We start from the raw sequence: 13,705 nt of genomic DNA, 5'->3' as shown, positions 1-13,705 counted from the left end.
TTTCTTTCACCCACTAGGTCATCCCACTGGGCCACAAATAAGGCTTTGAAGAGAGAGAGAGAGAGAGAGAGAGAGAGAGAGAGAGAGAGAGAGAGAGAAACACTAGTAGCCAACTTCTAAAAACTAAAATAAAATCAAAACTGTGGGGAAAAAAGACCCAATGTAATTATCTCTACACCGGTAGTGATGGCTCAGGCCTGTGACCCCAGCACTTGTGAAGTGGGGGCAGGGGCGTCTGGAGTGTACGGCCAGCCTAGCCCCAACCCCAGACCCCAAACTAAACGGATCCAAGAAAACCTAACACTGACCATCTTCACCATCTTAAAAGGCAGTATACATGGACTTTTAATCTTGAAACCTCCATCTCTCACCAGACGGTGAGCCCAGCCGGCCACTCCACACAATAAGTTCTATTCATCTGGCTAACCCAACCTGTAAAGACTTCACATCTCTGCTCTCTGGAATCATTATTACTGTTTCGGAGATATCCCAAGAGGAATTAAAACCCATCCTAACTTCCTGTTTGTGTTATGGCTTTTCTAACGGATGCAGGTAGTGCACATGCAAACTTGGGCCTCTCTGACTGAGGCTGGAGAGCCAGCGAGCTGTAGCTCAGCTCTCTAAAACCACTGCAGGTCAGTACTGACCACACCAGACCTCCCTTGACAGAAAGACATTCCCAGGTCAGTGCATGCAGTCGCAGGCTCAGAGCCATTGCTAGAGCTTGGGCAAAGGGGCTGGCGTGTCTGTCTGTTGCTTCTTGATGTTTCTTAAGCTGTGGAGCTGCTGCACAAGCCTCTGCCTTCCACCCTGGGGTTCTCAGTCCACAATGTGACAGAGCCAAAGGAGTTGCTGGAGAAGCCTAAAGAAATGATGCTCCCTTCTCTCTTGAGTCATGAGCTGCAAAAGTCAAAAGAAACGGAACCTCCCAGCCCCTAGAGGTCACACCCACTCTTAACACTTAGATGTTAGAATTTCTGGAGAAACCAAAGCCAACTCTAACCTGTCATTATAATTGGTACTCATTTGATGACACACCACAGGAACACACAGGGACGTGCTTCATCATGATGCGGGTATTTTGTTTTCCAGACAAAGTCTCTCTATGTATCCCTGGCTGGCCTTGACTCTATGTACACCACACTGGCGTCAAAATCACCAATCTGCCCATTTCTGCCTCCTGAATGCAGGGATTAAAAGCGTATACCACTACGCCCAAATCTTTCACCTTTTAACTTCTTACTGGTGTCCAGCGTGTTTTCTGTGGCCACCATAAGGAATTACTACAAACCTGGTACCTTGAAACATTCTGGTGGCTATGAAGAAAAAAATCACCACCACTGGTCTTATGCTGATTTAACTCATCCACATTCTCTCGGAGGAAGGAGCAAGGAACAGATTTTCCGCTACCAGGGGCTGCCAGCACCCTTATTTTGTGACCACATCACTGCTAGTGTCCAGTCTCTCTACTCAGCTTTTTTTTTATTAAGTTCTCCTGCTAGGTGGTCCTCTCTTCTCAGGCCACTTGTGATGCTTCCGTCAGAGCTCATCCTGACAGTGCGGGTTCCCCTGCCCAACACCACTCCTAGTTTCCAGTCTCTCTACTCCATCTTCCTATCAAGTTCTCCTGCTAGGTGATCCTCTCTTCTAAGGCCACTTGTGATGCTCCGGAGCTCACTGTGACAATGCAGGTTTCTCTGCTCATTTAAAGATCTGTCGCTAATCACACCCGCAAAGACTGCTCTAAAACAGGAAGAGTTTTGGGATGAGGACAGGCTGTCTTTGGGAGTCGTTATTAGCTATGACAGCTGGCAATGCCATCTTCACTTAGAATCGGAAACCTGAAGTCCAAATCCAACAGGGGCTGCTGTAATCATAAAAGCTTTGATGTGGGGAAGCCATGCTGTGGGGCCCAGGGACACGGGGAGGGGTGGTGGCTGTGCAATTGAGAGGCTTTTTGATAGTGTCATAACCCGGGCTGGTGGCAATACCCCAGGTCAGTCAAGGTGAGACGTGTTGATACCTGGGCAGACGTTCTATAATGATAGACCCAGTTGGTCAGAGAGGCTTGGACCCTCTGGACCATGATATAATGGGGATTGTTGGAAGAACTGGATGAAGTTTCTATATAATCAAGCAATTCATGGCTGAGACAGAAGCATTCTTTAGCTAGTGACGAGCGTGCTAACATGGAAACACCAGCAGTATCTAAAGGCTGGGACGTTATTTGGAAATGACTAAAAGAATGAATACTTCTGAATACAGATGAATGAATACAGCTGAAATCTGTATCATTCTGATGACAGCTGACGATATCATAGAGCACAGAGACAGCCTCACATAGCCCAGGATGACATGGAACTTCTGATCCTTTTGCCTCCACCTCTGGAGTGCTTTGATTATAGGCGTGAGCCACCACACCCGGTATATGAAGGGGGACTAAACCCAGCATGCTAGGCAAGCATTCTACCAACTGACATACACCGCTAATCCCTTCTTCTTTGGGACTATGAAATGAGGGGTGGCCAGTCCTCATATGCTCTGAGTCTCTTAATTCTTCAAACAAAGAGCCTATAGGTACAGATACCATCCATGAGCATTAAAGACAGACTCCCACTCTGTGGAAAAGGAAGGAGTTTTGCCTTGTCCCTTCTCTGGCTAACCCTGGTATTTTTATTCCCCTCAAAATAACCTTTGAAAGGACGACCTGCAAACTGTGGCACCTGCCCTTCTGTGGAGAGAGGGCCTCTGCTCTGCAGGGCACCGCCATTAGCATTTGAGAAGAGACTTGCTGTGTGCCTGCCCACAGCAGATTTAAAGCTGGCTCCTGGGAAGACTGAAGGCCAAGAGAAGGCCAAGAGCACCTGCTGGATCAGAACACCCTGCACCCTGGGACTCCCCGCTCCAGAGTCCCTTAGCCCGGCAGCCGGAGACTGACTAGGCAGCTTCTCCTGGCTTTTTAATGCTCACTGACATGACTCATCAGGTGACCTCTATGGCTTTACTGGGATGCTTTGTCAGAGAACCAAGAAGGAGGAAGCTGACTTTTTAAAAATATTTTCCTTTAATTGATGCACAGTCATTGTATGTGTTTAAGGGATACAGCGTGACATTCGGCGCACAGAGACTGCAGTGATGACTGGCGTATCCATCACCTCAGACACTTATGTATTGAGGACATTCAAAATCCTCCCTATATTTATTCTGAACTAATGAACTGCTGTCAATCATAGCTACCCTACTGTGTAATACGACATTTGAAGCTACTCCTCCAATTTAACTGCACCTGGTCACTACCGGCCTTCCATTTCCTCACTCTCCAGGCTCCTGTGGCCACAGTTTTTCTTTTCTTTAAAATTAACTGCTTAGCTCTCATAACTATGGAAGTACATGTACACCTCGTGGGTCCACTGTAGCCAGGGACTAAAAGGCAGGGGGGAGGGAGTCAGGAAATCTAGACCAAGGGCTCTCAGGGTGAAGCATTTGCCACGCAAGCACAGAGGCTGGGTTTAGCTCCCTGGCATCCATGTAAATGCTGAAGCAGACATGGTGGCTTGCCTGTAATCCCAGCACATAGGGGGCGGGGACAGGGGATCCCTAGGCCAAGCTGACCAGACAAATAGCTAAATTGTTGAGCGCTAGGTTCAAGTAAGAGACCCTACTTTAATATAGAGGGTGGATAACAACTGGGGAAGTCAACAGACATGAGCTTTTGGCTTCTACATGGCCAGATACATATTCACATGCATCTGCACACACACACTAGAACTCACATGCACACACCACACACACACACACACACACACACTCACATCCTACCTACACACATGTAAAAAAGATTCTGAGCTCATTCCCACTCTCCATTTCAGACATGTTCGGGGATCCTGTACAGATGGTGACGATATAGTTTTTTTTTTTTTTTTGTCACTTTTCAAGTCAGGGTTTCTCTTTGTAGCTTTGGAGCCTGTCTTGGAACTCACTCTGTGGACCAGGCTGGCCTCGAACTCACACAGATCCACCTGTCTCTGCCTCCCAAGTGCTGGGATTAAAGGCCACCACCATGGCAATACATTCTTGTAATGTTTAGGGAAGCAGTAAAGGGATCTGGGATAATTGGAGACAGTAGAAGTGCAGTCAGGCGTCCTCAGAGAAAAGACATACTGGGTACCATCTGCCCTAAGAGCACTAAACTGGTGCCATTTCTCCCATCAATCCCAGGTGTCTGACTGGCAAGCAGCTGCTCGGATGTCTGTGCTGGGAGCTGCAAAGCTGACTGCCAGCCCGACCAGAAGAGGGATGCTAAATTCCTAGACGACTGTGACAAAGTAGCTAGCACAAACATGGTGGCTCAGAAGTGACAGAATGTATTCTCTCACAGTTCTGTAGACAAGAAGCCTGAAATCAACATGCTTGCAGGACTACGCTGCCTTCAAAATCTCCAAGTGAGGTTTATTCCTTGTTTTTGGCAGCTTCTGGTGTTCACTGGCTTATGGCTCTGTCACTCCCATCCCTACCACTGTCTCAACACAGCCTCTTCCTTGTGTGTGTCTCCATGTGTGCAACCGTTCTTTCTCTCAAAAAGATTCCGGTCAATAGAGTTAATCAAGAATGATTTCATCCTGAGATCCTTAACCAATTACCACCCACGAAGACTCGACTTCTAAATCAGGTGTGTTCTGAAGTAGGGGGGGCCACTATTCAATCCAGTTTGAGGGCTATAATGGTTGAGCAATCTTGACAAAGGAGACAGGTATGTGAACTGTTAGTGCCCATAACTATCCCCTGCTGTGTTCATAGCTTTATAGACAGAGGAACTGGGATCCAGACCATGAAAGACTCTTGCCCAGAACACAGGGGCAATGCAGAAGGAAGAAGGCAGAGAATGTACAGGTGGGGGAAGGGATACAGGGGGGAAGTGGGATGGAAGAGGATGGGGATGAGCTTACAACCTTGTGGAACAGAGAGGGGCATCTTTGCATTTGAAACCACTATCCACATAAGATCTGTCCAGAGTAAGAAAATGATAACTAGTCAGCCTGGGATATGGTGAGCCCGAGGACCTAGGTTCAATCCCCAAGACCCGTGGAAAAATGCCAGGTATGGTGGTACACATCTTTAATCTAGTGAAGTTCATTGACTGCTGGCCTTAGCCTGCTTAGTGAAATCCCAGGCTGATGAGAGACTGTCTCAAATAGAGAGCAGATAGTACATGTTTGGGGAATGACATGTTGGGGAATGGCACTCAAGGCTGGCCTCTGATCTCTATACAGGCATAACATGTACACGTGCGCTGCACACACACATACACACACACACACAAGATAATAAGCCAACTACAAAGAAAACACAGGAGCATGAGAAGAATTCAGTGTTGTGGGGACCGACCTGCAGAATACTGCCCATTATTTTGGCTGCAGGAACCAAAGCTCCTCTCACTGGGCAAAAGCCTTCCCTGACTGGTCCCTGAAAGCATTGTGCGTAGATGCCTGCTGGTTGCCATGGTGAATGATGCTGATCTGAAGAAATGAATAATGTGAGCGTAGGGGACGGCAGGGGACGACAGTGGCATTACTCAGTGGTGAGAGAGAGATCGGGGAGAGCCTGGTGCGGAGGAGGGAGAAGCACATCGTCTCGGATTTGGTCCCCTCTCAGAGGAAGAAGCCTAGCCATATCCACTGCGAGCATCAGGTAAGGGGCATGAATGGCTGTCTTGGCAATGAAAATGGCTTTTCCTTTCATGCTGCCTGGAGAAGGGCCAGGCTGTGGGAACGGAATAGCTGAAACCAGGAAGAGTTTAAACACAGAAGGGAGGGAGAAAATAAATATGGGGGTGGGGTGGAGTGGAGGGTGGATTTATCCCTGAAAGCTGAAGATGCTGCTGGCATCCTCAGTAGAAGATCTTAAAAATGTCCGCTGCAGGGAACCCAGGCTATAATAGCCAGCAGCAGAGAGGAGGCAAACAGAAGGAAAGGCATGTGTGAGGATAGAATTCCCAATTACCCCGATGGGAGGGTTTTACAGAGCGCAGCGCTGAGTATTACAGGGTATGAATTCTGCACCGTTTATGGCAGTTGGAAGCCTGTTTGCTGGACGCGGGGGTCTCTGGTTGGGGAGGTGAGTATGTATGATGAGACCAGGGAGGGAGGGAGGGCAAGTCAGTCTCCTTCCTGATCGTCATTTCTGGAAGGAACTGCACACACTTGTCTCATCTTTGTCGTTTCCTATTTCCTGGGCAGAATTCCCAGACAAATGGAAAAGAGGGATTCCCTCTCCCTAGCATTTCACTTTCGTTAAAGAGGAAAATCAAGGATGGAAAAGCTGCTTCACACTGTGGCATTCTCCCATGCTTCACTTACCCTAATAACACAAGCAAAAAACCAGAAATCAGTATGGCTTAGTAGTCCCTCTGGGCTATGGTCTGACTGACAATCTACAATGCAATCTGCACGTCTGGCTGGAGAGGAGGGATAGGGAACAAGGTAGGGGGAGATGGTCACCGGGACACACAGAGGCTGTCTGCCACTGTCCCTAGATTTTTGATCAGGGGAAATTGAGAGGGGCCGTTTTCTCTCTCAGATAGAATGGAAGGAAAGCCAAACCCCCATGTCTCTCTGTCACCAAAGCAGCAAGGCCGGCAAAGTGAACAGGGCTCATCTGGCTTGTCCAGCCACACGGCCGCCACAGTGCTTCAACTGGCAGTCACGCTGTTTCTAAACCCAGTGGCTCTGCAGGGAAACACAGTGACTAAGTTCTCTCTCTTCCTGTTAGCTGAGATACCAGCCTGCTCATCTCTGTAAAATGGGGATGGAGTCTAATATTATGTGAGAAGCTGTCTACCAGAGCCTGGATTCAGCAACTGCTTACTTGCTGTGAGCGGTTAGATCAGTGGTTCTCAACATGTGGGTCATGCGACCCCTTTGGGGGGTCAAAAGACTTTCACAGGGGTCACCTAAGACCATCGAAAAACCAAGATATTTATATTACAATTCATTGCAGTAGCAAAATTATAGCTATGAAGTAGAAACAAAAATAATTTTATGGTTGGGGGGTCACTAAGACATGAGGAACTGTATTAAAAGGTCGCAGCATCAAGAAGGTTGAGAACCACCAGGGTAGACAGCCACAAAAGTCATGGTACTGGGACTATTAGAAGCTAAGCTATCTTGGGAGCTGATGACCTTGTCCTGAGAGACTAATATCTTGTTACCTTGGACTCTGACAAAACAATACTAGCAGAAACTCTGAGGTGAGGTCGCGATTGCGGCAGGCAGGTGTCGCAGTAAATCTCCACTAGCCATGGGAAACATAACTCAGAGTCTGAAAAAAAAAAGCCAGCCACTGAGCAGAATGTTCTAGGTAACGGCTCAGAGCACTCGCGGCAGCGTCAGGAGGCCAGAAGGGGACTGATCTGAGAATCGTAAGGTAGGCCCTCAGAGTCTATGGATCTCTCGTCACAGTGCCTGTGTTTATAAGGGCTGGGATCCATGTTTTAAGTAATGGATTTCAGCCAGGATGGGTGTGGCTGGGGCCACGTGGGCACAGATTAGCCAGGCCTGAGGGCTACCAGCTTTGTCGTGAGCCAGCCCTCATTCCCACTCGTACATCTACCACTTGTTAGCTGCCTTACGTAGCTTACCCTCTGGGCCTCCATTTTTTGGGTCTGTATGATGAACTCAGTGGCCATCCGAAATGCTCAACCTGCAGTGGCTAGGACTATGGTAAATAAACACGGACAGAGGGGGACGTCACTCTTCGCTGTGCTTTGGTTCCAGAACCGGGATGAACATTGAGGTTGGGAACGTGTCTTACACGGGGGCCATCGTCTCCTGGTCGACGTCAGAGCCCTGCGTGGAGGACTATTACCATATTATGTACAGGCCTAACTGGAACAGTATCTTCTCCAGCTATCTGCGCTACAGCTTCCATCACGAGGAGAGGGTACCTCGAACCATCACCTCCGTGGCACTGGAACACCTCGCCCCTTCCACTCTCTACTTCCTCTGTATCAGCTGCAAGAAGGCTGCCGTCCCATACAGTCACTACTGTACCATGTTCCACACCCTGGATAAGAGTCCGCTGGCTGCAGGGGGCTCCCTGGTGGACCCCCAAATTTCCCTTTGGGTGCTGATGGCCATCCTGCTGGCCTGCTTCACTGCAGTGTTGGCCTTCATCTGCCTCCAGTTCTGGTGCATCCGCTGTCATGAGCCTCGATGGTCTTACAGAGCTGGCCACGTGGAGGAAGCCAATGGGTTGGTAAGATGGCCAGAGGAGGCCCCAGCCCTGGGTCAGAGGGAAGAAGACCTGCAAGGGCTCCCCCTGGTGGAACTGCCACGAAAGAACTCTGGGATGAGAGCAGAAGCTGAACTGGAAGCAGAAGCCAACCAGGATGTGCTGGGTGTGGTGGTCTTAGCTAGGGAGGGCGGCAACCAACGAGCCATACTGCCTCACTATAGAGAGTGAGCAATGGGGAGGAGATGGCCCATTTCACACAGCCTAAAATGCTCTGTATACTGCATCCTATGTGAAAATTTGTCTATAGGTCACCCACTGCTCTCCTCTCAGATTTCAGTGCTGTATAGATGAGTGGGGTTGGATGGATGCCAAATGATAACGGTCCCCAAGCTGGAAAACACAGGCCCCCCACCAGGTATGTCAGGGGCAAACAAGGCCTTGCTTTAGTGTCGTTCATTTGGAGGCCTAGCTAAGCACTGCAGGCCTTGCTTCAATATTAAAATCAGCTGCAGCTACATCACACAGAGAGAGCAAGTAGCTGGACCTGAATCTGATACTCTACCTGAAAGAAATGCTGAGTCAGGTATGGACCCTGAGCTTTGCTTTCTGTCGTTCTTTTTAAAAGGATGAAGGCCTCCTTCTACTTCCGGGCAATCACACACCACGCCCTGCGCCTCCAGGTTCATTGTTTTCTAAAGCCACAGACTGGAGGGTCACTATTTACCGCTAGCAGCTGACACCTTTTATTTAAATTGACCACAGCTTTAAAACGCAGACTCTTAGGAGGCAGCTTTGTGTTATCCCGTAAACAAAAACCCAGGACCCTGCTGTTATAAACAGAAGGGAACAGGTGTAAGAATAAATACAACAAAATAATATTAAATTTGATGACTAACTCTGCCTGCCAATGCCTCTGGCTTTAAGAGCATCTCTCTTGTGTTTGATCAAAGGAGAGGCCAGCCAGTGCAGAAGAGACTAGCATCTCTTACCTTTATATAGCAAAAGGTTTGGAAGAGTATTGGAAAGAGAAACCTGCTTTTAGTTTGTGAAGCATGTCTGTGAGTCGCCTCAAATGATGTCCACCACCACACCCCCTTTTCCTGGTGTGTTTGGGGGTACAATCTCACTACATAGCCTTGGTTGACTGGAACCTGCCATGTAGACTAGTCCTTGAACGGTCCTACTGCCTCGGCTTTTCCAGTGCTAGGACAGGTGAGCACTACAACACCTGGGTTAGAAGCTTCCTTTGGTTTGAGAAGATTACCTTTAAGAGTCTGACTCCTCTGGAGAAGACACCCACCCCCAGCACCCTCCTCATACAATGTGAGTGGCCCATCCAGAACTTCTCTGGGTTAGACACACTTCTAAATCTTGAAGATCCCTTGACCTCATCCCATCGTATTCATGTAAACTGACCTCTGCTTACTCTGAGATTGAGATCTAAGGTGGGTATTTTTGTTCTGTCAGCAAGAAAATCACTGGCCTTATTTTGGTGAGAGACAGGTTTCACCTTTATGGTGGCTTCCTTTATTCCTCCCAAATGAGTCCCTATCGTAATTAAATTGTGACATTGGCGAAACTCGGTGAAAGCCATCCCTTATCACGCATGTGGACATGAAGTTATAGGTTGGTGTAGACTATGTCTCTTCGTCCTGGGTGCATGTCTAACTCATGGCTGGCCAACAAGGGGCATATACTAAATGTCACTGAATGAATGGGCAGAAGGACCCTGCGGGGGTAATTACTTCGAATGAGGATGTGCACGTGTGAACACAAACCACATGAGGTGGAGGAGACCTTCTGCTCAGAGACAGCCCCAGCCATCCACAGTGGCCTACAAGCCCTGTCTGCAAACCCCTTATATTTACAGAGTCCAAAATCCCAGAATCACCAGACTATGTTAGGATGCATGGACCAAGAAATGGGAGGAACTGGGAAGCCGCAAGGAGAAGCCCCACAGACCCACTTACCCACCAACCTCAACACAGCTCCCAGCCAGTTTTCCAAGCTCCCACAGCTTTGGCTACCCCATCCCTGCTGGCTGTGAACCAATAAAGATGGCTGTACCTGCAGTGGTTTCTGCCTGGCTCTCAATGTACCGCTTGACACTCTCTGATTCTGGGAATACTTTCTGTCTTTCTCGCACCCTGTCTGTCGCAGGTGAGATGGGGTAACTAATTAATTACCTTGGATCCGTAGAGGTAATAGGGCTGCACGTTGGCGGGTTTATCTCGTTGTGGTTCCTGGGTGAAAGGGATGGCAGTTCGGACAAAACTAGAAGACAAGAGACAGAGACGCAGTTAACTGAGTCCCAGGGACACCCTTCGCAGGACAGGAGACTGCCGAAGTCCCTCCCCACCGATGCCTACAGTATGTCCTAGACGGATGCCTATAAAGGAGCTGCACTCTTCTGGTACTGCCCTCCTTGGATTACTGCATACTTCCCTATTCTTAAATGGGGAAACCTGGAGACCAGGAGGCACAAGAGTCAGGGTGTTCTAGGTCTGAACTTGGCCTTCTCTGGGGCTCCACTTTGGTTTAAAAGTTTTGCCAGTGAACTCTCTCTGTAAAGGGCCGGGCAGAAAATCCTTCAGCTCTGCAGGCCAGATGTCTTGGTCACAAGGACTCAGCTCTGCCCCCAGGCAGGAAAACATCATAAACAACAGCAGGCTAGCAAACGTGCGAAGTTCCAGGAGAGCTGTGACTTTTAAATCATCTTCATAGTCATGACTATTCCTCTTTGGATTTTCCCCTAACCACCTACTAAAGATGGCAACACTGGGCTGGGGAGATAGCTCAGCCATTAAGCACGAGCACCAAAGTTGGGATCCCTAGATCCCTTGGAAAAATGCTCAGTGGGTATAGCTGCTCCCCCATAGTTTTGGCCTCAGGAGGTAGAAGGTGAACTTAGGGAATCCCTAGAGGAATGTATAAGCTAGGAACAAGCTATGGGATAATTGAGAGAGCCTGCCATAATGAATAAGGTAGAAGAGCTACTGGGGATGATTCCTGTCATCAACTTGGGGCTTTCATGTAGGTGTGCTCATGCACACGCGTGCACACCCACATATTGTATGCCCACACATAGTCAAACATACATACATGGACACAACACGTGCATACAAAAATGGAAGGAATGATGACAAAGCATCCCCAAAACAAAGATGGCAACACCATTCTCAGGACATGGACTGTTCACAGCCAGTTCCCATTCATATACGGTTGTCATGGCTGGTGACGAGATAGGGTATATAGTTTGTGGGCAGGCTATAGTCTGTAGCCCTGACTCAAACATGCAATAAGGTTAAATCTTTATAACGCTGGCATGTCTTGGTCAATGCAAAGATTCAGGTATGTCTGTGTATGGAATCTTCCTGTATCCTTCCATTCATTCAATGTGGATTCAATTCACAGCACCCTGATCCAGGCTCCTGGGGTTCAAAGACCACTAACACATTTCTACCCATCCTTTCGTTCTCACTTGGTTTATGAATACAGGTGTGAGGCTGTGTGTACGATGGATTAGGTCTTATCTGTACTTCAGTGCCTGCTCCAGCGCTACGTGCTCCTTCCAGGAAGCCAAGTTCCACCCTGCAAAGAGGCCCGCTTTGTGCTTACATGTATGTGTAAGTCCTTAAAATGCACTATGTGACCAGAACATTGTCCTCTGTGCTCTCCCAGGTGATGAGCCCATCCCGCCTGGCCTATGGAGTCTCTAGTCTGTTCCTACTGTATCTTTCATGGCTGCTGTGGGGGTCCCTTCATGTTTTAAGGCCGGCAGGGAAACAATCCAGATGAGGCGATAATGAAACTGGGGTTGGACTGGACTTTAGTTAGCCAGTGCTGGGCCAAAACTGCTGGAGTCTGACACAGGGTGGTTTCTTTTTTACACATTTAACAGAGCTTCGGGTGTGGCTACATCAAGACTCCTAGCACCTGTGACTTTCCCCCCACAAGAATGGGTTCTATTGATTGAGGACCAGGGCTCAGATAGGACCTAGGGAGGAGCAGTTTGTAATGAGCACAACAGCAAACTCTTCTGCACAGTACAGGGCTCTCTTAAATGAGGATGAGTTCTACTGACCCAGAGACAATGCTCAGGCATCTGGGGGGGGGGGGGGGTTTCCAGGGCTGGCTTTACAGACTAGCAAAGCTGACCAGGTATTAACACATTTATTCACAGCCTTCTGGATGGAAAACAGGTGTCAATTTCTTCTGCTGACGGAAAAAGGCCTTCGTGTTTAAACAATTCTGGATTTTCTAGTGCTTATCTGTGAGCTTGTGGCTGCCTTTATCCTTCATCCACCCCACCTCCCTTAGTGTTACCTTCTTAGTTATGTAGAAGGTTTGCCTGTAACAGACTTCTGCTGTTTGCCTTGCCAATTCTTTCCAACTCACCTCCTGTACCACAGTCTTGGAGGAGAAATCCTACACTGAAGTCTGCCTCATTCCTGAACTGGGCCAAGTCTGGTTAAAAGGCTCCGAGCAGCTGGGTGGCATTTGGTTGCTCACCATGGCATTGTTACCTTCAGTACAGAGTCTACATCCAGGAGTGGCTCCAGATAAGCACTTGCCACAGGAATGAACAGAAGTGCTCGGCACAGTTTAGAGGCAACTGACCGTAATAACCTCTTCTCCTACCCTGCCCAGTGGCCCCTGCACAGGGATTCCCTTACCGGTTTGTAGATCCATTATAGCAGTAGTTGGGAAGGAAGTCAAAGTTCAGCTCCCAGAAGACATGCAGGGTGATGCGGCCATAGGGGGCTGATACATTATGATTGGCTTCTCGGAACATGGCGTCGAAGCTGTCTAGTGTCATGTGCTTACAGAGGAGTCGGTGGGTGAGCCGGTTAATCTCCAGCAGCCACTCTAGTTCCTGACAGAGAAAGAAACCAAGGCTGCTAAAGCATTGCAGGTAACACACACACACACACACACACACACACACGAGAGAAACCAAGGCTGCTAAAGCATTGCAGGTAACACACACACACACACACACACGAGAGAAACCAAGGCTGCTAAAGCATTGCAGGTAACACACACACACACACACACACACACGAGAGAAACCAAGGCTGCTAAAGCATTGCAGGTAACACACACACACACACACACACACACGAGAGAAACCAAGGCTGCTAAAGCATTGCAGGTAACACACACACACACATACACACACACACACACACGAGAGAAACCAAGGCTGTTAAAGCATTGCAGGTAACACACACACACACACACACACACACACATGAGAGAGAAACCAAGGCTGCTAAAGCATTGCAGGTAACACACACACACACACACACACACACACACACACACACACACACTGCACACTCCTTACATCTAGAGGAGACCTCCTCCAGACAATCTCTTGACCTCCTATATAATGACTAGAGCCCCCTGTAGTGGCACAGGACAATGTCCCCCTCTTCTGATACTCTAGGGACAGGATAGGAGGGAAGGC

The 13,705-nt window shown here is 48.5% G+C and overlaps 2 protein-coding genes across 2 annotated transcripts in view; one reads left to right on the top strand and one right to left on the bottom strand.

The window, feature by feature from the left end:
* Nucleotides 1–13,705, bottom strand: part of Cyfip2 (cytoplasmic FMR1 interacting protein 2) — a 123,199-nt gene that overhangs the window by 38,454 nt on the left and 71,040 nt on the right. The window contains 2 exon segments of the mRNA XM_038325914.1: nt 10,419–10,506; nt 12,909–13,108. Coding sequence (XP_038181842.1) covers nt 10,419–10,506; nt 12,909–13,108 — 288 coding nt within the window.
* Fndc9 (fibronectin type III domain containing 9) lies at nt 7,780–8,460 on the top strand. Its single transcript, XM_038325913.1, has one exon. The coding sequence runs from the start codon at nt 7,780–7,782 to the stop codon at nt 8,458–8,460; it is 681 nt and encodes a 226-aa protein (XP_038181841.1).

This window comes from Arvicola amphibius, chromosome 4, assembly GCF_903992535.2.
Source record: "Arvicola amphibius chromosome 4, mArvAmp1.2, whole genome shotgun sequence".
NCBI lineage: Eukaryota > Metazoa > Chordata > Mammalia > Rodentia > Cricetidae > Arvicola > Arvicola amphibius.
The sequence above is the reverse complement of the archived record's forward strand: the minus strand, read 5'-3'. Positions and strand labels throughout refer to the sequence as shown.